Genomic DNA, 27,996 nt, shown 5'->3' with positions numbered 1-27,996 from the left:
TGAAATCCCAATGAAATTATTGCTCACAGAGTTCCCATATAATTAAAAGCCTGTTCTCATATTCTGAAGGGCTTTTCAGATAGCTTGGGTTTGGATTTTTTTTCTGTTCTCCTTGCAGAGTCACAATAGCTCTCCAAATCAAATGAACATCAGCCCCCAATCTTTTGGAAACCATGACTTAACTTAAAACCCATCACATGCTATACCTCTTAGGTCACAAAAAGTAGGAGGTAAATCCAGGCAAAGGAATTACTGTGAAGCTGAAGGGAATTAGGGGATTAGTGCAGGGAGGCTCCTGCTGAGCCTGCAGTGTCCTTGAAGGGCCGTGTCCCCCGGACTTCCCTGGGGATTGGGAGCCAGGCAGCCACTGCAGCACAGCCCATCAACACCAGCCTCAGCAGTAAAAACTCTGACCCAAGTGTCATCTCCTTTCAGAGGAGGGATGTTTCCTCTCCACAAGGTCTGCTGTTACAAAGAACTGTATTCTAGCTATTCACATGCAGAAGCAAGTCTAAAGTACAAATAATTAAACAAACAATAATAAAATGTCTGTGTTGGTAACTGCTCATACAACTCTAACACGTGTCCATTCTAAGACAACAATAAAATAACCATCATTGTGCAGGTTTTCCCCTGCAGAGCAGACAGATATTCTTATGTAAAGAAACACAGATGCCACTCAAGAAAACCAACCAACCAACCCCACAGCATCCAGTTTGCTCTATAATATGAAGCTTTCTTCAGCATGCCTGTGGTATTATCCAACAGCAGATCATTTAAAATAAGCAGCAATGCAAAATTTTCAGAACTGAAGTAAAAAAATGTTAACCATTTGTTTTGTTCTTCAGCTTTTACCTGAGCCATTTCTCTTACAAACATGCAGAAGTAACAGCAGTAAAAATGGAAAGTTTGATTTAAATGTGAATCACAATCTATACAACAGGTCTGGGGGCAGCACCTTCCATCCAAGCCATTTCTCAAGCAGCCTGAGTACAAGTTTGGGTTTTACATGAAAAATCTCTTAATAGAGTACCTGTTGAGAAGAAACAGCAGAGGAAGCTGAACCAACAGATGATGAAGCAGCAACAGCTGAATGATGAGGTGGAGGGCAAGAGGGAGTTGGGGGCTGAGAATGGGATAAGCCTTTAGTAGGTAGCTTATTCTGTGTAGAGCAGAAACAGGAGAGTTATCCAAGAGACAGTGACATCAACACAGGTTAAGTTCACAGTCATGCATCAAAAGAACCAGAAAGGCAACAATGACAGTTCTACTCTTCTCAATACCTCTGCACAGAAAGGGCCCATGGAAATCATCATGGCATCTTCATGGTAAATGACATTATTGTACTGGTTTTTTAATAGAAATATTCACAGTGGGCAGTAAGGTAAGATCATGCTGGGAGAAAGCAAAATGAAATCCAGGGAAAAGCAGAGTGCACCAAGTACCACTGCTCACCAACTGATTAGAAACTGTGAGGCAGCAGTGTGTGCTCAAGCACAAGACACAGTTAATTTGAACACATTTCTCTCCTGCTAAAGCACTCTGATTAGCTTTATGATTCAGATTGTGCAATAACATTTAAACAACACTTTTTACTAGTTTCAGTGGCATCCACATTACTTTTCAGATCCACATAGGATGAAAGAAAGCTAAAACCAAAAAACTGTTGCAATTTTTTTCACAATTCTTTTACATCTTCCAATTCAGCATTTCTTCAGGTGCAAAACTTAAAATTCACCTTTGGAAACTCCACGTATCCAAACATTGAGGCAAGATGTGCTGCTTTCTCTTTAATGTTCTTTTTATGGAATTCCCTATTTGCTATGGTCTGAGCTCTTTTCTGCAGTGACAGCCAGGGAAGGACAGCCAAGAAAAGAGAGAGAGAGATTTCAGTTAAAACCACATCCATCAACAGAACACAGGAAGTTTGTAGAAAGACTTCTTATTTTCTTAACACAACCTACAGTCAACAGAGAACAAGCCAGCAAAACCACAGTACACAGATTATGACAGGCAGTTTAGAGACAGAAAGGAAAAGAAGTTGCTTGTCACCTGTTTCATTTTCTCCTCCAGGTGCTGAAGACGCTCAAGCACTCCAGAAAGTACAAATGCAGCAGAACAGGCAGATGCGAGATTTTCAGAGGTTTCTGACACACTGGGCTGGGGGTCTGTTTTGGGCACAGTCTTTGCTCTCCTGGCCATATGATCAGAACCTTTTAAAGACTGTTGGGGTTCCCTGACCTCGTGCTCACTCCTAGCTACCACCTGAAACTGGGAAACACTTGAAGTGAACAAAACTCTGCTTTGTGCACTAGCATGCAGCAAACGCAGCTTTTAAGGATGCTTCCGAAAGCGCGGCACAGGCATGCACAGAACTAGAAATAAAATCTTCTCACACCACTCTTTGCACACTTCTACTGCACTTCTGCTGCTCCTGCACATGCACTGAAATCTAGTGCAGGCCTGGACATCCTTCTCTAGGTTTGAGGTTTTGTGAGTAACCTCACACAGCAGCACTGCAGAAGAACATCTTCTAGGGTTTACAGCAAAAGTTTTGGGTTGGGTTTTTCTAGCATCACATCTGCCTGAAACTAAGCTTATAATCAAATTATATTTATGAGGATTTCAGCAGTTCTTGCCATAGTTCTAGATCTAGTCTGACCCAAATCAGTATATAATGTATTTCAGATTTAAGGCATTTTCTGAGGACTTCAGAACACATCTCTGAATTTGAGTTCTCATATAAAATAGCTTCTGAGCTGCAGATTTCCACATGCAATACAGATCTCATTTCACTGCAGACTGCTCTTCAAGTGCCACTGCAGAATGTTTATTTCAGTTTAAAACTCTGATGTAAAGTGAATATCAATACTGTTTGAGATGAGATTGCTTTCAGTGAAAGTACTAAGAGAAAAATTCAGACTACACTGTCAACATTTTTCCTCATATATGTGAAGCTGCAAAAGAGCTTTCAGCAGAAATTCCTATCACAAGTTCTACTTAGAGAAATTAAACACCTGGGCATTAATATCAGCTTTTCAATGCTCAAGCTTTTATCTCAGACATTTTTGCCAGGTTTCTCTCTTAGCTTTATCATTACAAGAGCCCAAAGCACTGAGCACATGCACGAATTTTCGGGTACTGCTGTAGTTTTCTCACATGTTAATGCAGCTGTGTAATTACATTCATACAATTTGGAGCCTAGATGTGCCAACACAGAAATCAACCCTTGTGTTTTCAGGGTATTTTCACACTTTCAGAGAGTCTTCTCACCTGGCAAAGCAGGTGTAAAATAAACTTCTAATGTGTGTTCACAATTTCCAGCTAAATGTGTCTGAGACCTCTGCAGATCCCATCCCAATTGCAAGTATTGCTTTGTATCTTGTGCAGCTCTGCAGTAACCGAGTTCCCAGCAGCAAGAGGAATGCTGTGCTTGCCAGGTGCTACCCACAGGAGCTTCCTACCTGCCTTTTTGGCTGAGGTGGGAGAAGGCTTGGATCCATGGGTTTAGCAAAGCGAGGATTGACAGGAGGCTCAGAGGACAGCAGGGCTGCTCTATCTGTTAGCTCCTTGGAAAGCATTTTAAGAATTGCAGAAACAGAGTGAAGGAGAGAAAAAAAAGAAAGACAGTAAATAGGATTCAAAGAAGTTCTGAGGCAGAAAGAAGTAAAAACTGCTTTTAAAGACATTTCTATGAAGCTTAACAACACATTCTGCAGATTTTTTTTTCTGCCTACCCATTTTATTAGCAACTCCTACCATCAAAGATATAGCTAAAGTTGAACACATTCAGTACTTTTAACCAGAGTTTATGATCAGAATAACTTCCTTCAGCATGGCCAAGGAAATCTCTGGCCACTTACCACACACAGAAAGCTCAGGGCATTGACAAGTAGCCAGGTAGTGTGCAAACAACTTTGGTTCAAGGATACAGAAAGTCACTGGACATCTCTAAAGCCTACACTACTGGAGGGCCTAAATATTTAAATAAACAGGCAGATACAAGGACAAAGAATTTTAAAAAGCCACCACCTTTGTCAAAACATCCACACCTTGCTCATCCTTCAGATCTTGCCAGTGACAGGACCAAACTCTGCTGATCCCAACTGTTCCTGGCTGAAATGTGATTTTGAGCTTCTCATCCCCACACTGGCAGCATGGGACTGTTTTTCAAACACCTCCAGCCACATTTAACAACAAACCATGAAAATGCTGTACAATGCACAAACGTGTTCCACTCTGCCTAGTTTTGGAATGGAAATGGCAGCCTGAAATATCTTGCAAAAGATTAAAGTATCCTTTTGACACTTTGACAATCTAGAGATTTTCCATAAAGACAGACTCCACAGGACATGCAGTGTCCTTTATTTGAAAAACACAGGCAACAACAGGCCTTCTGCAATACTGTATGCAGCCAGCTTAGACTTCCACATAACAAACTCCTGACTCTCATGAGATTTCTAGATGCTATAACACATAACAATACATTATATTTACATGCATTAGTCGATCTGTGAGAGTTGTATTTATTCAGCAAGTATTGAGAGAAATACTTTTTTAATTCTTTATGCAAATTAAAAGACAACCCACTTCAACCAGACTTCCCTTGGAAATCTGCACCACCTTCACAAAGAGGGCCTACAGTTTAATTTCAGAGATGATTTCCACGTTCATCTGTGACCTACCTGTCTTCGCAGAGTTGTATTGGAAGTATTCTCTTCAAACTTTGCCAGCAGCTGAGTTGCCATTGATTTGACTTTGTTCTGGTTCAGTCCTTCTCTGCCATCACTCTGTTCTTTCCCATTGTTTGTCCCCTGGCTTGGAAAGCCTGCAGTCTGCAAGGAAACAACAAACTGTGTTTTTCTTAGGTTTCCTACAGCACTCATGAAGGGAGAGGTGAGAGAGATAACATCCTTATCAGCAAAGGGTGAAAGGAAATACAGTCTGCAGTATACTAAAATGACATGTTTAGCATGCAAAAGTCACCAAAAAGTATTTTCTGGGTCCCTGAGTACAGTAAAAGGGAACATTAATCAGCCCTGCTGTTCATAAAGCAGAGTCACAAAGGTGACTGATCAGAGATGGGCTAGAAACCAAGCTGCAATGCAAACTCTTCGAATAAAAAATTGTCTAATCAGCTGAGTTAGGAAAAGGAAAAAAAAATCCAGTACCTTAAATGTTATTGTGTCAGAACAAAAATTAGTGCAATTTAGTTAGTGCTCTCTCCTTGCCAAATGATTTAAATTAATTGAGCTCTTCTTTAGTGCACACCACAGTAAGTTCAAGGTTTCAGGGAAGAGGTTTTTTTTCCTCCCACCAGGGAGCTGGGCAGGGGTGGGTAACACTGAACACCAACCTGCTCAAAGACACCAAAGAGCCCTTTCCGACGCCTTTTGTTGGTCTCGTTCTCCTCTGCTTTCCCTTCAGCCTGAAAGGGCAAAGCCAAAACAAGTTCCACGGGTTAGTGCAGCAGCTCCCAGGCTCAGCCCAGCACTCCCTGCCAGGATCAGCAGTCCCATGCCCAGGTCTGTGCCCAGCCAGCACACCCAGGGAGCAGTGCCAGCATCGGGGTCTGGCTGCCCCATCTCACCCCAGCTCAGCAGGATTGCCCCTCCTGCACCTAGAACTGTCCCACAGGCCTGGTGCAGCTTTCACTGCACTCCAGCCTGTCAGAACCCTGTGCTGGACACAGGCCCTACAGCTTGGGTGTTTATCCTTCCCTCTTCCACTACAGAGGAGTTTATAATTCATAAAGCACTAACATGTCCTTGAAGAAAAAGGTTCTCCAGCACGAGTTATTCTGTGAATTTTCAGCTAGCCTGCACTGACTTCCACAGAAGTAACAAAATCCAGAAACCCCTCACTTTCACTGCAGCCCCCAAATCTCTCTTAACCTATCTGCATGCAGATCATGAATTCATAGCACAATCATACCTCCTTTTTTGAGCTGTTAAAGATCTGTCTCCCTCATAAAGTTCACCTCCCCCACTCTGGTTGAACATTACAATACTTAAGCAACCAAATTACTTCTTTTGTGCTCAAGCCACGCACGTATTTCATTATTTTACTCAACTAGAGATTACACAAATCAGTAATGCTTCATACTCAGCCTGCACAAACTTCAAAACTGGTCAGTGCTTGGAAAGTTTTATCACTTCTTGTAATACTCAGTTGTGAAGATTTGATACAGTGATCATTTATGAACAATAAACTACATTCCACTTATTTGCATTTGCCCATGCTGCAATTTAGTGCCTGCTCAGTCAACTTAAAAATCCTCAAAAAGAAATAAAGAGAGAAAGATCAAAGAATGCTGGCTTCCTTTTTACACATAGACTGTTGGAAATAAATGCAGTGAAGACAAGTAATCCCAAACAACTTGTGGGCAAACACCAAAGGAATCAGATGACAATATAAGAATCAGATGACAATATTTCAGTTGCTTTGTCTGCTTTGGTACATTTTCTTTCAAGCAGCAGCTCAACACAACCCAGCTTTGCAGCACCTACAGTCATCAGTCCACCCAGAAAGGGTGAACACACCACAGCACAATGTATTCTGCATAATAGCCCTGGCCACATGAAAGCAGATTTTGCTTGAGTGAATGGAGCAAGCAAGATGCTCCCTTTCAGAAATCTGACATAAAGGACTCATTAACACGCTGACAAAGAAGTGAAAGACAAAGCAATTTAATTGCCAAGCAAGACTCCAAAAGGGCTGCGCCCTGCATTGTGTAAACACCTCCATTCATTTATTAGTCTGGAGCACAGGAAATCTCAGTTCCTTTCCAGCCAGGCTGACACTCAGAGAATGGAAAACATGATCCAGCTCAGCACAGGCTGCCAGAACAGCCACAGCCACCCCAGCTCCAGGCTCTGCTTCCTGGTCCCTCACAGCCTGTCCCAGATAAGGATCCTTCCTCCAGCCCAATCCAAGGACAAACTGCCTACCATGGGAAGTTCAGCAGCAACAGTCTTCTCTCCTAAAGCCTGGAGAGGAAATGTGATAGATGTGTGCACACCTGGGTAATGCCCAGCACCACTTTCTGCAGAGGAAAGAACCCTAAAACTGAACCCTAAAACTCAAGCAGCTTCATTTCCCAGCCAGTTTCAGCTGCTTATGGCCCTCCCAAATCTGTCCTAACCCAAGTACCCAACCCACCTTGCTTGGTTTCACAGCCCATCCAGGACAGAGCTGCAGAAGCTCACACAAAATGCCTTGTTTTCCAAGCTGATTTGGGAAATAAACACTTCCACTCCTGGTTCCCAACGAGCCCCTGCAGTGTGAAACCTCAGGGGCCCTCCAAGCAAATCACCTCGTGCTTTCATGTACTGCCAAGAACTCCAGCTCCTGCTATGACAGAAGGCTTATTTCGTGACAGGAGGGTAATCAGAGGCTCTAGGGCTCAGTAATGGAAAGCTCTCCCCACTGCTAAAAGTCTACTTACTTCTGCAAACAACTCAGTGGAAAAAAAACATTGTGGTCACAATGAAGGTTTTTCTTCTAAAGAAGTCACCCACGAGAAAAAGCACAAAGTTTACTCTGCCTGTTTGGTTTCTCAGTGCTTGGCTATCAGGTCACTTTGTTTTGTGTATATGTGGGTGGCACGAATAAATTATTTCCTAACAAGGATATTTGAAGTTACTGGACAATTGACTGTCCACAAGTTTTGAAAAAACGTTTGTGGATAGAAAATATTCAAGACAAAAGTCAGTGTAGGAAGTATCTGGGAATTCTGGAGTAATTCTTCAGGTAAAAAAAAAATAGCAATCACATTTCTACAAGACAAGAGAGCAGCAAATTTAAAAAGTAGTATATTAAAACACTGACAAATGCAGCAGATGTGTGCATGTGCTAATTCAGGCCCTGCAAAGCTTGAAGGCTCTGTAGTCCTCAATCACAGCATGTATGGGCATGGATATTTTTATAATACAGGAACATAACAGGGTCTGTCAGTAAGTTTTCATTAATAAGTGTCCACGAGAGAAAAGTACATGGGCATGACTAAGAGATTGTTATCCCAGAGCTGCTGATCACCCTGCCCACTGTTTGTCACCATTGCAGGCTTCTCCTGTAAGAGCTGGAAAGCTTCCTTTCAGAACCCTGACAGCACCCACAAACTGTGCAAATCACTGCTTCTTTCAAAAATCAAGCAATCAATAAACAGTCCAGCATAGCACTGATTATCTGAGCTGGTATATAGTAGAATGGCTGTATATTTAACTTCAGGAATACAGAGCTACAGGACTCTTTCTAGCAGGTAGAAATAGCTCAGAAAATTATAGCAGTGTATACATAAACCCCTTATTTCTGAGCCTGAAAATTAATTTTAATCTTTCCTGAAAAAAAAATATTATTCATAGAGCAAGTCTTGCTCCACAACTCACCTTCGGTACTCGTTTTCTTGGCAAAGTTAAATTGATATAATTATTAAAGATGAAATTCGATGATTTTGCTGAACCAAGATCATTATTTTCTCCATTTTGCTTCTCAGCAGCATCTGTTGAAAAAAACCAACTGCTTAGGGTATTTACTTAGATTTGTTTTTAAATTATTCTGACTGAGCCAAAGCTTCCCAGTTGAGTGCTGGTAGCAATTATATATAAGAAACAGGCAAATAAAAGTAAATACATACAGTGTAGAACATTGTATGTTCATAATACAATAATACATACATAATACTAATATATTATAATACATAATAGAAAAGTACATACAGTGCTTTTTAAAAAAATAAAAACACAAGCATGGATGTGCTGTGTGCAGACCTTGATACACGACCTCATGATGTCAGGCAGCAATTATCCAGCTGCTCCTCCTCCCTGAAACCACCAAGGACCCACAAAACCCTGGTGTTCCATCAAGTTTCCCCCTTTTTCCTGTGTTAAGAGGGGAAGCTCTTGCAGGCCAGGATGGCTCAGCTGGGACAGGACTCTTGGCTGCAGAGCAGTGCTGGTGGGCAGCCAGGACGAGGAGCCGCCCCCTCCCCACTCCACAGCCCCGTGCTCACCCACAGCTCGCAGAGGGGTGCCCCGGAAGAGCTCGTAGAACTTGGACAGGTAGAGCACCATGCTGAGCTTGTCGGGCTCCCCAGCCGAGCCCAGCTCCTGGCCCGTGGTCACCGGCGGGATCCCGAACTCCTGCTCGGCCACGTCGAACGCCAGCTGGTTGTTCCTCACCACGTCGTCCTCCTTCAGAGCCTCGAAGTCACTGGAGCAGAGCAGGGGTAAGGCTGTGTCACTGATCCCTCTGGGAACAGCAGGGCATCCCTGATCCTTCAACTGCATCCCTGATCCCTCTGGGAACAGCAGGGCATCCCTGATCCCTCTGGGAACAGCACGGCATCCCTGATCCTTCAACTGCATCCCTGATCCTTCCACTGCATCCCTGATCCTTCCACTGCATCCCTGATCCTTCCACTGCATCCCTGATCCCTCTAGGAACAGCAGGGCATCCCTGATCCTTCCACTGCATCCCTGATCCTTCCACTGCATCCTTGATCCCTCTGGGAACAGCAGGGCATCCCTGATCCCTCAACTGCATCCCTGATCCCTCTGGGAACAGCACAGCATCCCTGATCCTTCCACTGCATCTCTGATCCCTCTAGGAACAGCAGGACATTCCTGATCCCTCTGGGAACAGCAGGGCACCCCTGATCCCTCTGGGAACAGCAGGGCATCCCTGATCCTTCCACTGCATCCCTGATCCCTCTGGGAACAGCAGGGCATCCCTGATCCTTCCACTGCATCCCTGATCCCTCTGGGAACAGCAGGGCATCCCTGATCCTTCCACTGCATCCCTGATCCCTCTGGGAACAGCAGGGCATCCCTGATCCTTCAACTGCATCCCTGATCCCTCTGGCAACAGCTGGGCATCCCTGATCCCTCTGGGAACAGCTGGGCATCCCTGATCCCTCTGGGAATAGCAGTGTGCCATGCCAATGGCACAGCAGCACCAGGAATGAAGGCACTGGCATCTCACTGGGCCAGAGCTCGGGGTCCACACAGTGCCAAAGGTAAGAGCCTTACTAATCCCCTTATTGCAGAAATATTTGTTATTTGGCAGATAGGAAATTTAAAAGCTTTTTCACTGAACTGGACCTTGATGTAGTCCCCCAAGAAAAGATCCCTTTATTTATGGAGAGATGCAGTTCTTCCTCAGAATTGCTAAAACACCTTTTCCTTCTCCAAGTACAGCTGGACTACTACAGACTTTGTCCATTGGCAACAGATGACTTGGGTTCAATTAGTTCTATAAATCATCAAAGCCAGGAAGAATAAATTTAGGGCAGTATTCCATGGAAGGAGCATGCTGTATGTGTGCACACACATGCACAGGCACCACCTTTCCTTTTTTAAAGTGTTACATGCACAGTCTGAGCAGTGATCTCCTGTCCAGGTCCCAGCTGAATTTAGCAGTGCACTAAATAAGTACATCACACATCTGGAACTCTGTTATCCACTTCTCTAATCCAGTTTCTATGGGACCTATTCTAAGACTCTGATCTTTTGAACAGCTTCCAAAATTCGTGATTAAAATAAACATGTGAATAAATTACAAAGCTCCAGGCAGGGTAGTTTCTTTCTCCTCGCAGTGGAATGTGAGTTTTTGAATCCCCAAAGCATTTCTCCTCTTCTCTCTCCCACCCACTGGCCATTTCTGAAGCTGGGGGCTGTCACTGGCAGCCACCTCTCCTGCCTGCCTGGCTCTCATCCAGCCAAGTCCTCCTCCAGGCTCATTGAATACAAAAAGCCAACAAGATCCAAACACAACATTAATTGAACAGCAGGAGGTCTGTTAGCTCAGGAAGATAAATTTATCCACTTCATAGAGAGCAGTGTAGAGAACATGTTTTCCACAGGCAGCAAAGATTACTTTGCTTTCTGTACCCTCTCCCCCAAAAACACCCATAATTCCAATTGCTTTGAACTAATCCAAGGCAACAAAATACCCTATTCTTAAAGTCTCAGCTCTTCCTCTGGCAAAACTGTACAAACAAGCACCCTAGGTACCACTCCTATTTTTTCCAATTTGTCACACCTCATAAAAAAGCTCAATCATTCCTTTCCTTTATCCACAATAAAAGGAGGTGGACAGTAATTCATGTATGACTCCTAAGGCTCTGTAGGAAGACAAGAGAATGCATCCACTGCATTTTGGGGACTGGTGAGAAGAGAGTCAGTCACCCCACTGACTGCAGCCAGCAGTGCCAGCAATTGCCATTTCCTGGCACCTGTTACGCACTTGTATCTAACTATGGGACATTACAGAATATTCAGATGCATGAAGTTGGGTCATGCAGCACTAGGACACCAGGAACTGTGCCAAAAGGGGAATGCTGGCTCACACTCAACCCCTAGGGCAGTTCATTTGCAAAGCCCAGCCCTTGCTGTGCCCATTGAAAGGGCTCTGTGCAAAACCTCCACCTCCCTGGTCCAACATTTCCCTGCCTGACTGTCACAGCAGCCAGTCCAGCACACAGGATGGCTCACTCCAGGCTCACACAGCACATCTGTAATTCAGGGCTTCATGGTTGTGCTTTCAAACAAACACTAAAACCTGTCTCCAGGGATCCAGGAACACAGCTCCACACCTTCCCCCAGAACTGCAAATTTTGTTTTAGATAGACACGTGACTCCCACAACCATGATAAATCAGAGGGTTCAAAGCCTTCCCAGCTCTTTGAAAGCACATCTATTTCATTTTAAACTACAGGCAAGGGCATACAGAAGAAACAAAGCAAACCCAAGCCCACCCTGTCCACCCCCAAACCTGGCCATGGTGTGCACTTCCCTGCAGAAAGCAGCCACAGAAGGGACTGCAGAGTGCCAGGGGTGTCCTGGCTGGTCTCACACTGCCCAAATGCCTCACCCAGGGAGCTCCACAGGTGTCACTCACATGAGGTCAGGCCTGAAGCGATGGATGATGGCACACAGGGCAAGGCCACTTTTCCAGGAGGTGGTCAGGTCAGTGACATTCACGTTCCTGTACCCCTCTGTCTGCTTCTGGCACCACGTCAAAAGCTTGTTGGGCCGAATATCTGACTCTGCACAAACAGGAGAGCAAAGTTTCAGTCACCTTTTGTGTGCTCAGAAGGCCACAAATGCAAAGGCATAGCAAACAGGAGGTGCCACTTACCTTGTCTTCTGAGGTTCACTGATCTTCTGATGGAGCTCACCCTCTCAAGAGGACACTGCTGCAGCTCATTGGTAACATATAATTGCCTCACCTACAAGGAAAAGCAATTACCAGCATAACACCAGACAAAAAACCAGTTTTGTTTCCAGGTTAACTTTATCAGAAGCTGGTTCTAAAATAAGGAGTCCCCTGAAGATTTTGTTTACACACTCCTTGCAGCTCTGTTTACCCTTGACAAAAAAAGAAGTGATTTCACAAGCAAGCCTTTTCAGTACTGACCTGGTGAGGCCGAACACAGCTGGAGTTCAAGTTCGGGTATCTGGTTCCCGGGTCGATGGTGTACTGGTCAAAGTTCTTATTAATATTTTCAGGGGTCGTCTGAGGCAAGAGCCGATAAATGCTCTCTCTTGTAGAGGAAAAGGATGCAAGAGTTATGTATTAAAATAAATATTTATTATAGAAAGAGAGTGGGGGTTTTTTGCAGCTGCCTGAACCTTACTATGGTTCTGCCAGGACAAGTGTTAAGGACTAAATGCATAATGCATCCATCCCATTTCCTATCCTCACTCAACAGAAGGATGCCAGACAGAAAAGGGACAAGACAGACACTTAGAGCTTATGCCCATATTTTCCTGAGGCAGGAAGTCAGCAAGAAAAAGAAGGGAAAAAAAAGGAGGTTACATCATCCAGTCATCTGGTTTTGTTTTAGCATCTACTCAAGGAGTAAGTTCTTTACCACATAGTAGCACTAAATCCTGTCATCCTGCAGTTCCTATAACCACCACAGCTTTTTTCCCTATGCTGTTCAATTTTCCATTTGGGACTAGGCCGTGTTTGAGTCATCCCACAGACTTGTACCTTACAGCTTCCCAGAGAGCTGAGGTTGGTAAAGCTCCTGCTTGCATTCCCACAGCCATGACTCTCCCCATTACTCTGCCCCAAAACAGCAGGGTGGCTGCCAGCAGGACCTCAGTCAGCAACTTCAACCATCACACCATGGTGACACCAGGACTGCCACTGTACTTTATAGATTTTCTTGCTCCAGTCAAAAAAACTTCTGGTGCAGCATTACAACAATTCTCCTTTGCCACATATTTATCAGCACCACTAAGCTAAACTGCAGAGTTAAAATCACAGAGACCAACTCTGGAAGCTGCTAGCGCTGAAGAACTATTTAGACCCCTTACAGAATTTTTTTTTTATTTTTATGATAAAAGACAGGTGTTGAGATGGTTGGAGGTTTGGGCTTTTTTGATACAAGGTCTCTTTGGTTCATTTCTTTAAGGATCACACTTAAGTGACATAAATCAGTGATTTAAACCCTAATAATAGCAATATTATGAGAGCTTTCTGAGTCCACTGCCTTCTACCACTGCTGTGGCTCTTCCCAGCACTAGAAATGCTGGGGACCATGTAACAGATTAAGTGGTGTTAGCACCACTTAATTAGTAATTTGTCTGAAGTTTCTTCTGACTTCACTCAGAGCCAGGATTAAAAAAATACACGAAGGAGATGGATTTTCTCCTGTTGGGGTTTGGTTGTTTATTAAGTCTTATCTAATGCACAGAGAATTCAGCAACAGTTTTGGCTACCAACTAAAAGTGAGCAAAATGGAGGTGAACTTAGCTAGCTGCAAGGTCTCTTAAATCTAAACAGTCCAATAGAGAATTAACACCTATATTATTTACACTTTTGACCCAATAACCAAACTCCTGTGACCCTCTGTGCAGCACTGACTGTCCAAGAAGAAACCACTGCCTGAAGCCATGAAGAAGAAGGAAGATGAACACCAAAAGAGACACCACCCAAAGTCTTCCACCTCGTCCCATACCTATTACTATGCTATAAAACCCTCAGATTCCAAACCCTTCACCATGTGAAAGCACCCACTTCTATTTAACCACACACCCGTGATTTTAACTCCATCACCCAAATTTGAAGCCTTCTCCAAGGGCTAGGTCACAAGCAGTGTTCTGGGGGGTCAGAAAGCACAGCAAGCCCAAAGCCCAGGTTCTGGGATGCAGCACTCACCGCTCAGCCAGGATCTCCAGCGGGGGCTTGCCCTGTGCCCAGCTCCTCACCATCCACGCCGTGTCGAAGGCAGCCAGGAACCCTCTGGCACAGCCAGTGCCCATTGGCCAGAAGGGCTGCAAGAAGCATTCACACACCAAATCCTCACACTTCTCCAATGCTTACACTAAAAGCAACTTCCTATGCCAATTTGGAGTCTAGGGTTTCATAGTGTCTCGGAAAAATAGCCCGGAAAGAGTCAAAATGCAAAGCAAATTTTGACACAAGCCAAAATGCCTCTCTCTTAAGGGAGAGGCACAAAATGTCTCTACTTTAAGTCTTAGGTAGGGGGAAAAAAGATGACTTTTTTTCACTTTTTCCTTTTTTAACTTTTATATTTAAAAACAAATGTCTTAGTTTCAAAAGGTGAAGGCTGAGAAAAAAAAAAGACTCAAGAATTACTCAAAGAGAATATAAAAGAGATGCCCTTCTCACCTCCTAAATTTGCTTTGGACTGTTCTTTTCAAATGCTTCAGGCTGTCAGCATGAGTTTAAAAAAGAAAAAATTGCAGCATACACTTTTCACTTCAGAAAGAAAATAAAGGGAATGTACTAAGGCAAAGGGACTGCAATAATAATTTGGATCAAGTTTTTGTCTATGATGGAATTTAGTAAAATTATGCCATGCCCCCAAGCTGAGGACACGGAGCTCACAGTTTTCAGACAGAAACACAACTTGCATAAAGCAAAATGGGATCTCAGCCAGAGGCTGCCAGCCAAGCATTAGCTATGACAAACCATGGCACAAAAAAAAGAGAAAAGAAAAAAGGGGGAAAAAATGTCTATTCCAAAGAAGGTACCACTGCTTCAGGACATCTTAAAGAGGACATTTGATATTGGAGGGTAGATGGAATGGCTGGATCAAGGAAATGAAAACCAAAATACTACTTGGAAGGCATTCCAAGATGTACCTCAAGCAAGCTGTCTCCAACAAGGGCCACCAGGAGCTGATGTCTGTGCCTCTCTCTCACCAGCGCAGCGTTCTCAGAGGCATACATGGAGGTAAAATCAAACATTGCCACATCTGGCTGCCCATAGTGATTAATTGCAAAATCCAAGGAAGGCAGCTGGTAGTTGGTTGCAAAGTCAGCAGCTTCTCTGGCGTAGGACAGCAAATTGCTCTGGTTCACATTTTCCCCACAGAGCAGCAGCTCAGTGTCAATGGAGTCCTGCAAGGACAGGAGGATGTGGGATGAGAAACTCCAATATCCAATATCCTCCCTGATCTGGAACGCTGCAGCCTCACACATCTCACAGCAACAAGAAACAAGGGACACTTGTCATCTCCTCCAAAAAGCCAGTGCAGAGAGACTGGTACTGCCCCAGAGAAACTCTCCTTGCCCACACTGAAGGAGCAGCTTTGTTTGCAAGGGAGGATTATAGCTCCTCCCAGCTCCTTGGTTATGTGATGTTTTCAGAACATCGCTTCCCTGACATCAAAAGATGTTACGCACATCACTGCAAGGCTTTTCTGCACACACAGAAAAGTGTGCCCCCACATCTGAAAGCACAGGAGAGCAGAGACACTGCTGCTGTGAGGTGTGGGGCTCAGCCTCAGGGTCTGACATCTCAGGAACAACTCCACATTCACACCTGGATGGTAGCAGCTTTGCTGCTGCTCATTTTGGGCTGGGGTGGTGAAGGGCCCTGCCTTTACAGGTCATCCTGCTTAAAGGCAGTGATTATTAATAAGGCAGGTTCTATTTCCAGCCTAATCGTGGATGAGACCCCTAATCACAGATGATACCACAGAACCCCTATTAGCCCAGTTGTTCCAGACACACTGGGGTGCTTTTTTTTCCCACTCAGAGCTGAGTAGGTCAGGAAAACAGCTCTGATGAGCCATAGCTGCTGCTCCTCTGCTCTGAACTCCCCAGGGATCCCCTGGGGCTGCCCCCACCTACAAACACCAGCCCTACTGCCCCAAAAGGATTCCACCCCTCCTCTCTCCCATCCTGGACACAGCTCTGCCCTAGGAGCCCCTGACTCCAAAAGGGCAGGGAGTCATGGCACTGAGCTAAGTGGTCCCATCAGAAAGCCAAGAGCCCTTCTGCCTGCTCCCCACAAGTACTTCCTTCAGGAAATTACACTTGGCTGTTTTGGCACAGTCCTGCTTTGCAAGAAAAATTGACCTCTCTTGAGTTTCCAGGAAGGGAAATTTAAGTGGTGCCATAACGCTTTTTAGAAACAAATGAAAATAAACTCTATTTTACAGAGGAAGAAAAAAAGAAAAGAAGAAAAAAGAAAAAAAAACCCCTCAAAATCCCAAGTACCCCTGAAAGGTCAAGCCATCATGTTTATAGCCTTCTTTATGTTTTGCCCACTTCAGAGAATTTACAATTTAGCCTGGGGTAGGTTTTTACACTTCCTTATTTGCCTGAAAAAACTGGACATAGCTGTGCTAAGTTCGCCCTTAAATAATTGAGGTTTTTATTTCCTTCTGTGATGTTCCCACTCTGTATTTCCAAGGTGAGTCAAGATCCCATTTCAGCCATTTTAGGAAGTATTGCTTTCAGTTTTCTACTAAAACTTTGAGCTGAATGAAGGCAAAAGCAATTTCTAAAAACGTCAGAGCAAGATCCAAGTGACCTGAGCTTGAATGAAGTGATTAAGTCTACAAACACCCTTTCTAAGATGCACCAGCGTTTATGCAGGTGTTCACACTTACTCTGGGCCAAGTAAATACAAGAGGGTTTAACCAGCATTTTTACATACGTTAATGATCACTCCTTTGTCCAGAAGACTCTGCTTTTTTGCTGTCATCACAAAATAATGCGTGCTGTCTTTGTAGTAAACAATATTCTCCAGGTCAATCCCTGAAAAGAGACACACATCTGTCAGCCAGTGCCATGCCCTGCCTGTGGCATTTCTAACAATGTGGATTGATCCCAGCAGGTGCCTCCCCTTCCTGGGATAAAGGATTAGTGGGTAAAATGCTAGAAAACAAAACTAGAGAGGAGATTGGTCTCGCCCACCAGAAGTTTTCCTCAGCACAGTTTGAAGTTATTCAGCATTCTGTCAGGGAACAGCCAGGTAACCACAGCATTAACAGCTCTGAGCCAGAATGGGGTTCTACCAAGGAACAAAGTGAGGTTTGGGTTGCTAGGGCTCTGGGCCTAACCAGAGGGTTTGGGTTCAACAATAATTTTTTAAAAATCAGCTGTAAATCAATAATAGAACTGACTGTACAGACAGTGAATGCAACTATTCTGAAACCCCTTTCCATTAAGATGTGTTTCACAGTTTATATTTTTAGTATTTACAGCAGATTCTAGTTCTCAGTTTATCAGCTCCACACATCAAAAAGCAGGAATAAACTCCTCCCACAAGGGCAGAGACTTTTTCAAAGGGTTTAAGCTGTTCAGCATGTGAACGGATAGTAACAAAACAAATTATGTCTTAAGGGAAAATCTCCGGGCCCTGAAAATGCTCTTCCAAATTTGTTCAACATAGCAGACATTTTTGTAGTTGAGAAAAATTTAAACACTTAAACAAGCCATGATGTGGCAACACCCAAGCTAAAAAAACATCCCACTGTACCATAAATGGACACTGTCATCTGCAAGCTTCTGACATCAACAACATTTTATCACTTGGAAATTTTTTTACCCACATTATTCAAACCTGATGTTACCAGTAACAAGAGTGTGGCCTGGCACACAGAGCTCCCCTGCTGCCTCTTGTATTTGGTAGTGGAACAAATGAGGATGCACCCACCCGTTTCCTCTTTCAGGTCCTGGAAGAACTTCTGGTTGAAGATGAAAGCAACCCCACTAATTTCTTCTACCTTGGCTTCTGCAGTTGTATTTCTGTTTATAAAATTGGCAGTGATTGCAATGGCCAGCTTTCCACGAAATTCCTTCCTCCTGAAGCCTGGGAAGCAAAGACAGGAATTAAAACCACTGCAAACGTCAGACTGGACTTTCAGGGAGCTCAGTATCTTTCCTATACTTCATCAAACAACATGCCATCAGTGGATTCCACCAGGCCTCCAAAACTCCTTTGAATGTAAAGAATCTTTTCTTCTCATCTTCAGCTGCAAAACTGGAGCTGCACTGCATTCAAGATAAGGACTAAAAAAATGGTTGGGTGGGGAACTAAGGGAAGAAGTTAAGGAAAAAATTACGACTAAAGAAAAACATTAAATTTTTTTGACATGTCTGGAAATAGAACAGGTCCATTTCAGTGGAGGGAGACATTTTTAACATACTAAATGGCAAGTTAAGTATTTGTTATATAGGTGGTAAACACCTCATGAAAAAAGAGGCAAGAGATCAGCAGCCAAAAGCAGCAGAGAACGAGGTGGGAAATAGAAACCTCTGCAGCAGTGCTTAGGTGCACACACTACCAGCTAATGACAGATATTTGGGATTGAAAAGTATTCAGTGGCTTAACTGTTGTATTTCCAAGGTGAGATTAACTGAGAAGTTCCTTGCTTCATCTCTGCTTTCATTTTTCACTGAAAAGAGCCCCCTAAGCCACAATCTTGCAATCACACATTGAAGCTTTTCTATCTGTATGTTCCCCTTAGCTGTAATTAAATTATGAAGTAGGACAGAGGATCCTTAGAGTATGCTTAGCCCATTGCAGATGACTTCAGAGAATGTTATGTTGTTATTTTACAACAAGAAATAAATTGGTTATGAATTTTTGTCTCTGTGCTTCTTGATATACTCTCATTATTTCACTGGGATAGATTTGATATGGCAACACCAACTTCTGTACACCAGTCACTCCCCTGCATCCTGGTATGATGATAAACATTAACCTCTCAACAGACTCTGCAGTTGAGATAAGAATAATTAGGTTTTGCTGGTGCCTGACTATTCCAACAGTCTTTTATGGGGGACAGCTGGACAACAATGTAGGGAAATTTCCAGTACCAGCATTAGGAGGAATTAACTGTAAGCACATTGTGGCTGGCAGATAAAAGAATAAGCAGACAAACTATGAAGCTAATTTTAAAAAAAAGGAAAAAGTGCACTTAGAGAACGGAAATCAGCATGGATATAATTAGAGTTAAAAGGGAAACACATAATTAAGTAACAGATTTGTTCCTGTGATGCAGGAGCAGCTTAAGCAGTGTCTCTCTAAGAAACACAGCTCAGGTGCTCTGAATTCTCAGCAGTGACTCTGACCAGGAAACATTTACCCCCTCTCCTCCCACACCTTAGAGCTATTTATCATTTTTGTTATTGTTTCTAAAGGAACTGCTTCTGAAGTTCAGTCTCATTTACAAAGAAGCAAAGCCTCTGTTGCTTTCATTAAATTCCTGGCAGTCACCTTTTGGTCATGAGTTCAAGCACACAGGGCAAATTCACAGCACAGCAGCAAAGGCTGTGCAATTCCTGACATGTATCTTGTCAGCCTCCTTCAGGTTGAATCATCACACAACGACCTAACCTTGCAGCAGGCCCAATGGCACCACGATGCATTCTGTAGGCAGTGCGGACACACAGAGCTCAGAAGCGGAAATGACATTAAATGTCTTTTATTTTGAGCTACAACTGAACAACAAAACCAAAAGGTGCCACATAAAGTAACAGCTTTCACACAGACCTGGTGGACTGAAAGGTAACCTGCTGCTTTGTGTTCTCTGACTGTCAGATCTTTCAAGGTAACCTAAAGAGCACTAATAAGGCTAAAACCACACATTCACCCACCTTCTAACGTGTTCCTGCGGCCATCTGCACCAATGATAACATCAAATTCATACTCTGACAAAGGGTGGTCCATGGGGAGAAACTCAGCCCTCCAACCTGTCTCTGAAAACACAAATGATTTTTATTAATTCTTCAGTATCACAATGGAGAAGTGATTTCAGAGTGCAAGGAAAGGGCACAGAGATAAAGGGTGCAGTTCTCATTCTCTGGATCATTTAAAGCAGTAACTTCCTCTCACAGCCACACCATAAGAAGATGCTCAAGCACTTGATTCTCACAGAAACAACCCCACAGCCACCTTAGCAGGGCAGTACACACATGTGGTTACAGCAAGGAAGAGCTGGCTACTGAAAGAAGAAAAATGGCATTCCACCATCAATGCTTTTAATTGGCTTCTAAACAGAAATTAAATGGAAGCATGACCACACAGCTAAATCTAATCTTTTTACAAAGCTGATTATGTGAGAGTATGTGTACTGTCCATACTTTAAAATTGTGTATACTTTAACTGCTTAAGCCAATATACCTCTTCTACTGTCACTGTATGATCCTTTGAAGAGATACCATAGTGTTTTAATTAAAGTAAAATTTTAAAATATGGTAGTGATACTGCATCCTAAATACTAATATTAAAAAAAATAAAATAGAAAATTAGAAGTCTTCTATTATTTAAAAATCTTGTATAAGAGTGCTGATAAGAGTCTGTGTGCCAGTGGGAGTTATATCAAATGTGAACACAAAACAAGGCCCTGGGCATTTAATCCATCCTCAATATTTATATTCTCAATCAAAATTTGTTTTTGCAAGAAGATCCCCAGAAGCCACACCAGACTCCCTACAAAGCCTCGAACACATGCCAGAAGGCATAGTGCAAAACCTCAGCTTCTCAGCCTGGGCTGTATTTTTAGACTTATCAGTGCTCTGTCACACTGACACCTATCATGCCTATAACTGCACACAGCAAGGCTGCCTGAATTAGAGGGGCAAAAAACTCTCAATTCTTTAACCAGACTTCCACTGCCTTGCACAACTTCACATAGCATCTGGCACAAAGAGAAGCTGCTGTGAACAGAACTGTGTTATGATAAATTATACTTTGGTTTTCTTGATCCTCAGGAGGCTCCAGGACTTTCACAAATTCCAGGTTCACATGAATTTCCACTCCCAGGATGAGTGCAACTTTGAAGAGGATGAGCTGAAGCTGTCGAATACCTGTGGAGAGTGAGTGACAAAGATGTGTTTGATAAGCAAGCAGCTTATCCCAGGTGCCCCCAGCCTGCTGAGAACTGAAATCCTTTGTGAACACAAGTGTGCAGCATTTCTACTTCCCCTGCTGTAATCAATGCAAACATAGCAACCACCACAGAATGTTGTTCTCTTCCGCCTCCGTTTCCTCTCGCAGCAAAACTCATTGCAGTTGAGTTTCTTAGAATGCTTTTGTAGAGGTTTGCCTCATAATGATATTTAACGGATGTGCTAACCAGCATGTTTCAGAATACAAAATTTTTGCAGCGTATTTCCCTGTAAAACTGTCCACTCTGCTATTTGTGTCTACCTTCAACATACTGGGATAAATATCAATATTCTTCATACCTCATAATCAAAACCTGTTGCTTAACCATGCCAGCCTAACAAAAAAATCTGCTCCATAAGACTGCAACTTGTTTGTTGCCACTTTGCTTAAACAAGAGCATTTCTTTTCCCCTCTTGTGCACATATACGCTTGCACATGGTTAAGGCAAATGAACTTTCTGCAAACCAAGAACATCTCCACCAATCTTATTCTCCTGGTAAGCTCCTATCCAAACAGTGCCCATGCCCTCAGATACTCACTGATGTGATCAATAGATCCTGCACAGAACTTCCCGTAGAATTTCTTTGCTCCCAGTCCCCGGAGGTCGTGGATGGTGAAGGGCCAGAGATGCAGCACATTGTTCCTTGAGAAAGTGTCCCGCTTCTCCACGACCACAACCTTGGCTCCCAGGAAGGCAAGCTCTATGGCAGTCCGCAGGCCACAGGGGCCACCTCCAATAATTAAACACTGCCAGAGAAAAGGATAAGCGTGACACAGAGTTTTGCAGCACTTCCACACAGTCTCCAACTTACTCTATTGAAATACAACTGGACTTGTGCTACTGAGAGCACAAACAATTACAGTAATTTCACCATTATAAGCCGCACGTTACAATACAGGGTGTGATAAAAGGTATCTATTCTATCACCATCTGTTGAGGGTGGGGGCAGTGATCCTTATCTCCACGGCAGATATTCTGCTAATGGGCCATCCATTGAAACCAGGCAGGGCATTGTTCTTTATCTTTTCACAACCCATCCTTCCTCCAGCCAGTCATTTTCTGCTCATGGCCATTGAGTCCCACTGTGGGACTGATAAAATTACTGCATCCCATTGCAAGTTGCTCCAGCCAGGGGGAAGAGCCCAACATTTCTTACCAAGATAAAAACAGAGGTTTTGGGACACTAAGGGAGCCCCTTTCTCCGCTGGACTCCAGAGGAAAACCGGATTTCTCCACATCACCACTGGACCTCTGGAGGGAAACTGCACCTTCTTTCTACAGGAGCACTGCTCCAACTGAGCCACATCTGTCACTGCAGGAGGATGCAGCCACCATTTAATGGGACTGCTGCCAACACCCTGCCTGATGGGGTGTCAGGTTGTACTCTGACTTTGTCAGGGTTTGGAGTTTGTTTCTTTGTAGTACTGTATTTCTATTTTAATTTCCCTAGAAAAGAACTGTTATTCCTAATTCCCATATCTTTGCCTGAAAGCCCCTTGATTTCAAAATTCTAATAATTTGGAGGGAGGGGGTTTACATTCTCCATTTCAAAGAGAAGCTCCTGTCTTTCTCAGCAGACACCTGTCCTCCAAACTAAAACAGCAACTTTTCCTTCTTTGTCCATATATAAGCCACACCTGATTATAAGCCGCACTTCGGGTTCAGACCAAAATTCTAGTCAAAATGGTGCGGCTTATAATCATGAAATTACTGTAAGTCACTTAAATCAATGAAAAGGAATTTTTTTTTCCATGTGGTGTTTAGCCAAATTAAAAAGAGGAGAAAGTAGACACAAAAGCATCTGATGAACAGAAGTAAGATAAAAAACAGCAAAAGCTCAACATTTTTGAGCATCTGTTGCACATTTCCAACCCCCACTTAGCATTTCTCAAGTGCTTGCAGTAAGCAGCATTACAGTTGTGTAAAAGGGAGGGGAAAGGAAATAAGTGGTCTTGGTGTAGGCTTTTTTTATTTCAAAGAGGAAATGGGTGTACATTTACTAGATTTGCTGGACAAACCTACGATAAGCCAGTAACCTTATAGTATTAGCTACTCTCTTTCAAAGGTGGATGTAACAGCCTGGTTTACCTACTGATGAACATGCCAAGGGAACTCAGCACACCTGTCCTGCTCTGCCAGGGCCAGGGAACTCATCCTGTCCTATTCCATTTCACCCAGTGCTAAACATCCTCACTTTCAGGACAATCACACTTCAGGAGTTTAAATATAAGTTTGGGCATCCTTAGAATTACATTACAGAGGATTCCTGCCCAAATTTTAGTTGACAGCTGTAATTTTTCACAGACTAAGAGGCAAAGGATTTTCAGAAAGCCAGTTAATTAAACCCCAAGCATATCTAATGCTTACATTTCCTTGACTGATTACTAAGAACTGATTAGAAGCAGTCTTATAGCTGGACTATGCCATTTTTCCATACCTCCTACGAACCCCCTCCACTCCTCCAAACCCTCCTGGATTTCACAAAACCCATGCCATGAGTTCCAGCTCTGCTGTGGCTGGAGCAGGGAGAGCTGAGGTGGGTCTGGGAGGATGGGAGAGTTCCAGCACGGCCGAGCTGGGTTGTGCTGAAAATCCAAGGCCAGAATACACTGCTGTGAGTCCTGCACACAGAGCCAGGCACTGGTTGCACTTGCACAGCAAGCACAGTTCTATCTGCAGACTCCCTGGATTCCAGCCTGGTTCCCATCACACAGCAATCTCAGAAAATACAGTCATTTATTTGCTTTGGTTTGGTCATCATTTGTTTTCAGATTTAACAACTTAAGCAAAAAGTATCCGGTGCTGACTTTTGTCCAACCCAAATCATTGAAGTGCAAAAATGTCTTTTTTCAATTTAATAAATAATTCTAATAAATTCCCATTGAAAGGAGAACTCCTGTGAGGTGCTTTGGCTTTGCTTTAGGCTAGTGTTTTGTTAACCAGAGATATTAAAGTTAGGCTGTTGCCTTAGCCACTTGGCTTTGTTCCTCTTCAAAGAATGTACTTAATTCACAATTTCAGACGAACACTCCTCATTGCATGACGAATATTAAAAAAAATAATAACATAAAAATCAACAGATGTAACAATGTAAAGGAAGAAAACAGAGGGCACATGCAGCCCAGCTACAGAAGAGGATCACTGATGGATGCTCTTTTGCACGTGCTCCCTGTGATTAACATGGGAACTCTGAGCTCTGGGAAGTGAGTGAGCCTTCACAGCTACAGGGTTTTCCAGTCCTGTTGAACAGACACCTAGAAACATTTTACAAATAAAGCCCATACATGGTCTGATAAGGTGAGGGTGTTTTTTTCACTTACCAACTGTATAATACACAAATAAATGCAACTCTAAAGAAAATAAAAAATAAAAGGAAACTGCAGTCTTTGGAGATTTAGTCATAGCAGACCCTGCCAAGTAACAAAGCCCACACACAAAACCCTTCGCTCCTCCTGGTGCTTTGCAACACACTCTGTCAGCATTTTAGGGAGGATTCTGCCCTCTCCCCTCCTCCTATCACATTGACAAAGTCTCTTCATAATTGCCTGGAGACACCATGAAAAATGGTAGTGTGTTTGCCACCAGCCATGGTTACCTCCAGAAACACATTTATCTACATCACACATCTATTTGTTCTTTGATTTATTGAGGACGCTTCCTGCTGGTGTGCAACTTACTCTTGGGATTTCTTCATATAAATTTGAAACTTCTGGGGTCAAAACCAGCACAAAACCCTTGCAGAAGTAATTCTTACTAGGTTTGTGTTCCTATCTTTATTAAGGGAGGGAAGGGCCCCTGCCACTCCCCAGCAGCCTGCTTGCCAACAGAGTCCCAGAAGAAACCTTCCTGCAGCCAGCCTAGCACAAACTTTGAACAACATCCTATTCCCCCTCCTGCTATCCCAGTCTCCTGGCTCACCAGGGCCTGCCTTTGGAACTAATTTCTTGCAATTTAACACAGATCATGACAGCTGGCATGGCACCAGGGAGTCTCAAACAATCAATCCTGAATGAACAAATGCCCACATCACCACTCACATCAACTGGCTTTTAACAGCGCCAGACCACCCCCTACAAAGCTAAAGGGCAACTTGACTTTTCAAAGCATCTCCTACAAATTATTCCAAGTAACAGCTGCTGAAAAGAGCAAACAAAGAGCTCTTGCATATTTCTTGCTCAAGCTGGAAATGAAGGGAGAAAATCTTGTATAGTTTTACAGGGCAGCTCATGGAAGAGTAAGACCACGGCCAGACTTTTGTGACCTGCCTGAAGAATCTCTATCATGTTGGAGGTTACATTTTACTACTGAGAGTATAATACTAAGAGAATACATTTTCTTTGATGAAAACCTCTAGTACATGGCTGATCTTCTGCCTGCAGATGTACCTGAATATTTTCTGTCAAAACAGAAGCATCAGTGAATTTAACACATTCCCCAAGAACAGCACCTAAGTTAAGGCAAAGTTGCAGAAAGAACATGGGTTACAAAATTCCCATTGAACAAAACTAATCCAAGTTTCCAGGCCAGTAATAGTTGCCTACTGACAGGACTACTTCAGTTTAAGTTCATACTTAATGAATAAAGCATGGACATTTTTGCACTCAACAATAAAACACTAATAAGCCCATGCATATTTTATAGCTGTTTATTCAAGTTGCTGAGTAAATACTCTGTTTCTATGACACTGTTAAAAAGTATTGTACTATTCCCTAGAAGATAATTGTTTCTGTATAAATTTTGTCCCACACTACAACCAAGCACAGTACACAATGCATTATTTGTCTTCAGACTGAAATAGAACAGAACTTCACAGATTTCTTCCTTCTACGATTAAAATGTATCAGAAATTTTCATTAATATGAACACACAGAGAATTTGGCAATTCTCATAAGCTTGACTCCACTCAAGGGTCAGTCTGACTCTAAGAGATGATACTTTCTGAGTATGTTTAGGAATGGAAAAATCTTAAAATTCTCCAGGAAATATTCCTAGTGCTGAACTAAACAGCAGCACAAATCACCTCTCCAGTAGCAGAGTGGCTTCTGTGCCAGGCACAGGATTTTGAGATGATCTCCTGTATATAATGTACAAATAGGGTGGGAGGAAAGGGAAAGGGATACCATGCAGAAGCCTCTTGCAATCCCTCCTTTCCCTACTGTTAAATCAGCAGCCTGTGAATCCAAGCACCTGTTTCCCATTCTGGAACCAACACATGCAGTTTAACAAAAAAAAAAGCCCTCAAACAAACAAAAAAATAAACAAAAAAATCCCCAAACCAACAAACAAAAAAACCCCACTTCAAAATAACACTTCACAACAACCTAGTCACAAAAATCTCACCCACCATAACTGAAAGGTTGCATCTACTCATTGACCTTGACAGAAGTAAAAAGCCATCAGCTCTCAGCATTTGCATGCTCAAGGAATCTACCAGTCAGCAGTAGCACAGGGGTGGGGGATGCAGCACACAGCATCTCTTGGCACAAGAGCAGACAAATCCTGTTGTGGCTTTCCCCCAGAGCCCCTGGTCCTCATGAGCACAGGGGTGCTCCCCATGCAGCCACAGGAGCTCTGTAGGACACAGGGACAGCTTTGCTTTTCCATGGCAAACATTCATTTCACAGTCCATAGTAGGTGTGGGACTGGGAGAGAAGACAGCTCTCACCTCAGCCCAGCCTTTGTGCAACACCCAAAGTGACAGGGGGACACCAGGGACTGGCTGGGCTGATCCCAGAGGGTCACATCACCATGGACTTGGACAAGAGTTTATCTGGGATACACCATGGACTGGCTGGGCTGACCCCAGAGGGTCACATCACCATGGATTTGGACAAGGGCTTATTGGGGATAGGGCTTAGTGCACTACAACACGAGACAGGCACAAAACAAGACATTTTCTGGAACAGCAGTGACAGGCTGCTCCCCTGGAAAGGCTCCCAAGAAAAACAGCTGCATAAGCAGCTAAGGCAGACAGCCACCAGGAACTTTCTCCACCACGATGTTTCCAGCCCATCCCCTTCACTAGATATGAAAATGCTTCTGGCAAAAACAGGACAGCTCAGCAGGACATTCCTGACTCACTGACTTACAGTTCATCTCCCATTTGCAGCCCCAGATTTTATCACATAAATTCACTGACAGCCACCGGATACAACACTACAGCCAGATGCACCCTGAACCCACTGAATAATCAATTTAAAATTTGAAACATCATCATGGAAGACGTTGAAAAATAAAGATCTATATGCCCCTTCAAACAATGCTAAAACTGTCACAGGCTGAAGCTTTATCTTTAATAAAAACTATATTTTCCATCCTCCCCAAGAAAGGGGGGAGAAAGGCCTAGGAGCAAATTAAACTTGACTACAAAGATTATGTAATCTTTAAAAGGGTATTTGTCTCTGTTGCACTGTTTTATTAACTCCTTATAGAATTAGTAAAGTTAAAAGATGTGTCATTTGACAAAAATATTTTTCACTTAGATGCATTTTAATGGGACATCCTAACTCTCCAAAGGGTTATGAGGATGCTGCTTAAATACACTACAGATAGGTCCAAAAATCTACCTTAAAACATTGTTAAGACTAGCTGGATCTTGCTGAATGGGCATTTTTGGAGAGTGAACACCACATGAATATCACTGTTGGGGAAGTTCAGACCCCTAACTGCAACAAAACCCTGTGTCAGTGCATGAATTCAGTGCTTCCCTACGAGCCCATTTCTGCTTTACATCCCTCCAGTATTTTACACTTTGTACTCCCACCTGAGCACCTCAAATGTGCAGTTTTGTCCTCTCCTAGATCAGTGATTGGCATAAACATATTTTTGTT

At 43.2% G+C, this 27,996-nt stretch overlaps 1 protein-coding gene across 4 annotated transcripts in view; it reads right to left on the bottom strand.

Annotated features, from left to right (window-relative positions):
- The window catches only part of MICAL2 (microtubule associated monooxygenase, calponin and LIM domain containing 2), a 112,294-nt gene that overhangs the window by 52,311 nt on the left and 31,987 nt on the right, over positions 1 to 27,996 (bottom strand). For all 4 annotated transcript variants that reach the window (XR_004418210.1, XM_033062574.1, XM_033062575.1 and 1 more), the window contains exons 3-20: positions 21,705 to 21,912; positions 20,967 to 21,083; positions 19,872 to 19,973; positions 17,926 to 18,081; positions 16,924 to 17,024; positions 15,120 to 15,377; positions 14,170 to 14,285; positions 12,418 to 12,544; positions 12,139 to 12,229; positions 11,899 to 12,046; positions 9,011 to 9,210; positions 8,388 to 8,500; positions 5,357 to 5,428; positions 4,686 to 4,835; positions 3,465 to 3,569; positions 2,053 to 2,271; positions 1,739 to 1,840; positions 1,034 to 1,162 (exon numbers count right to left, since the gene is read on the bottom strand). Coding sequence is in view for 3 of the 4 variants with exons in the window: in XM_033062574.1 (XP_032918465.1) it covers positions 1,034 to 1,162; positions 1,739 to 1,840; positions 2,053 to 2,271; positions 3,465 to 3,569; positions 4,686 to 4,835; positions 5,357 to 5,428; positions 8,388 to 8,500; positions 9,011 to 9,210; positions 11,899 to 12,046; positions 12,139 to 12,229; positions 12,418 to 12,544; positions 14,170 to 14,285; positions 15,120 to 15,377; positions 16,924 to 17,024; positions 17,926 to 18,081; positions 19,872 to 19,973; positions 20,967 to 21,083; positions 21,705 to 21,912 (2,514 nt within the window). In the remaining variant the exon portion in view is untranslated. The remainder of the gene's footprint in view (positions 1 to 1,033; positions 1,163 to 1,738; positions 1,841 to 2,052; positions 2,272 to 3,464; positions 3,570 to 4,685; positions 4,836 to 5,356; positions 5,429 to 8,387; positions 8,501 to 9,010; positions 9,211 to 11,898; positions 12,047 to 12,138; positions 12,230 to 12,417; positions 12,545 to 14,169; positions 14,286 to 15,119; positions 15,378 to 16,923; positions 17,025 to 17,925; positions 18,082 to 19,871; positions 19,974 to 20,966; positions 21,084 to 21,704; positions 21,913 to 27,996) is intronic.

Source organism: Catharus ustulatus, chromosome 6, assembly GCF_009819885.2.
Source record: "Catharus ustulatus isolate bCatUst1 chromosome 6, bCatUst1.pri.v2, whole genome shotgun sequence".
Classification (NCBI taxonomy): Eukaryota; Metazoa; Chordata; class Aves; order Passeriformes; family Turdidae; genus Catharus; species Catharus ustulatus.
This window is presented reverse-complemented; position numbering and strand designations above follow the sequence as displayed.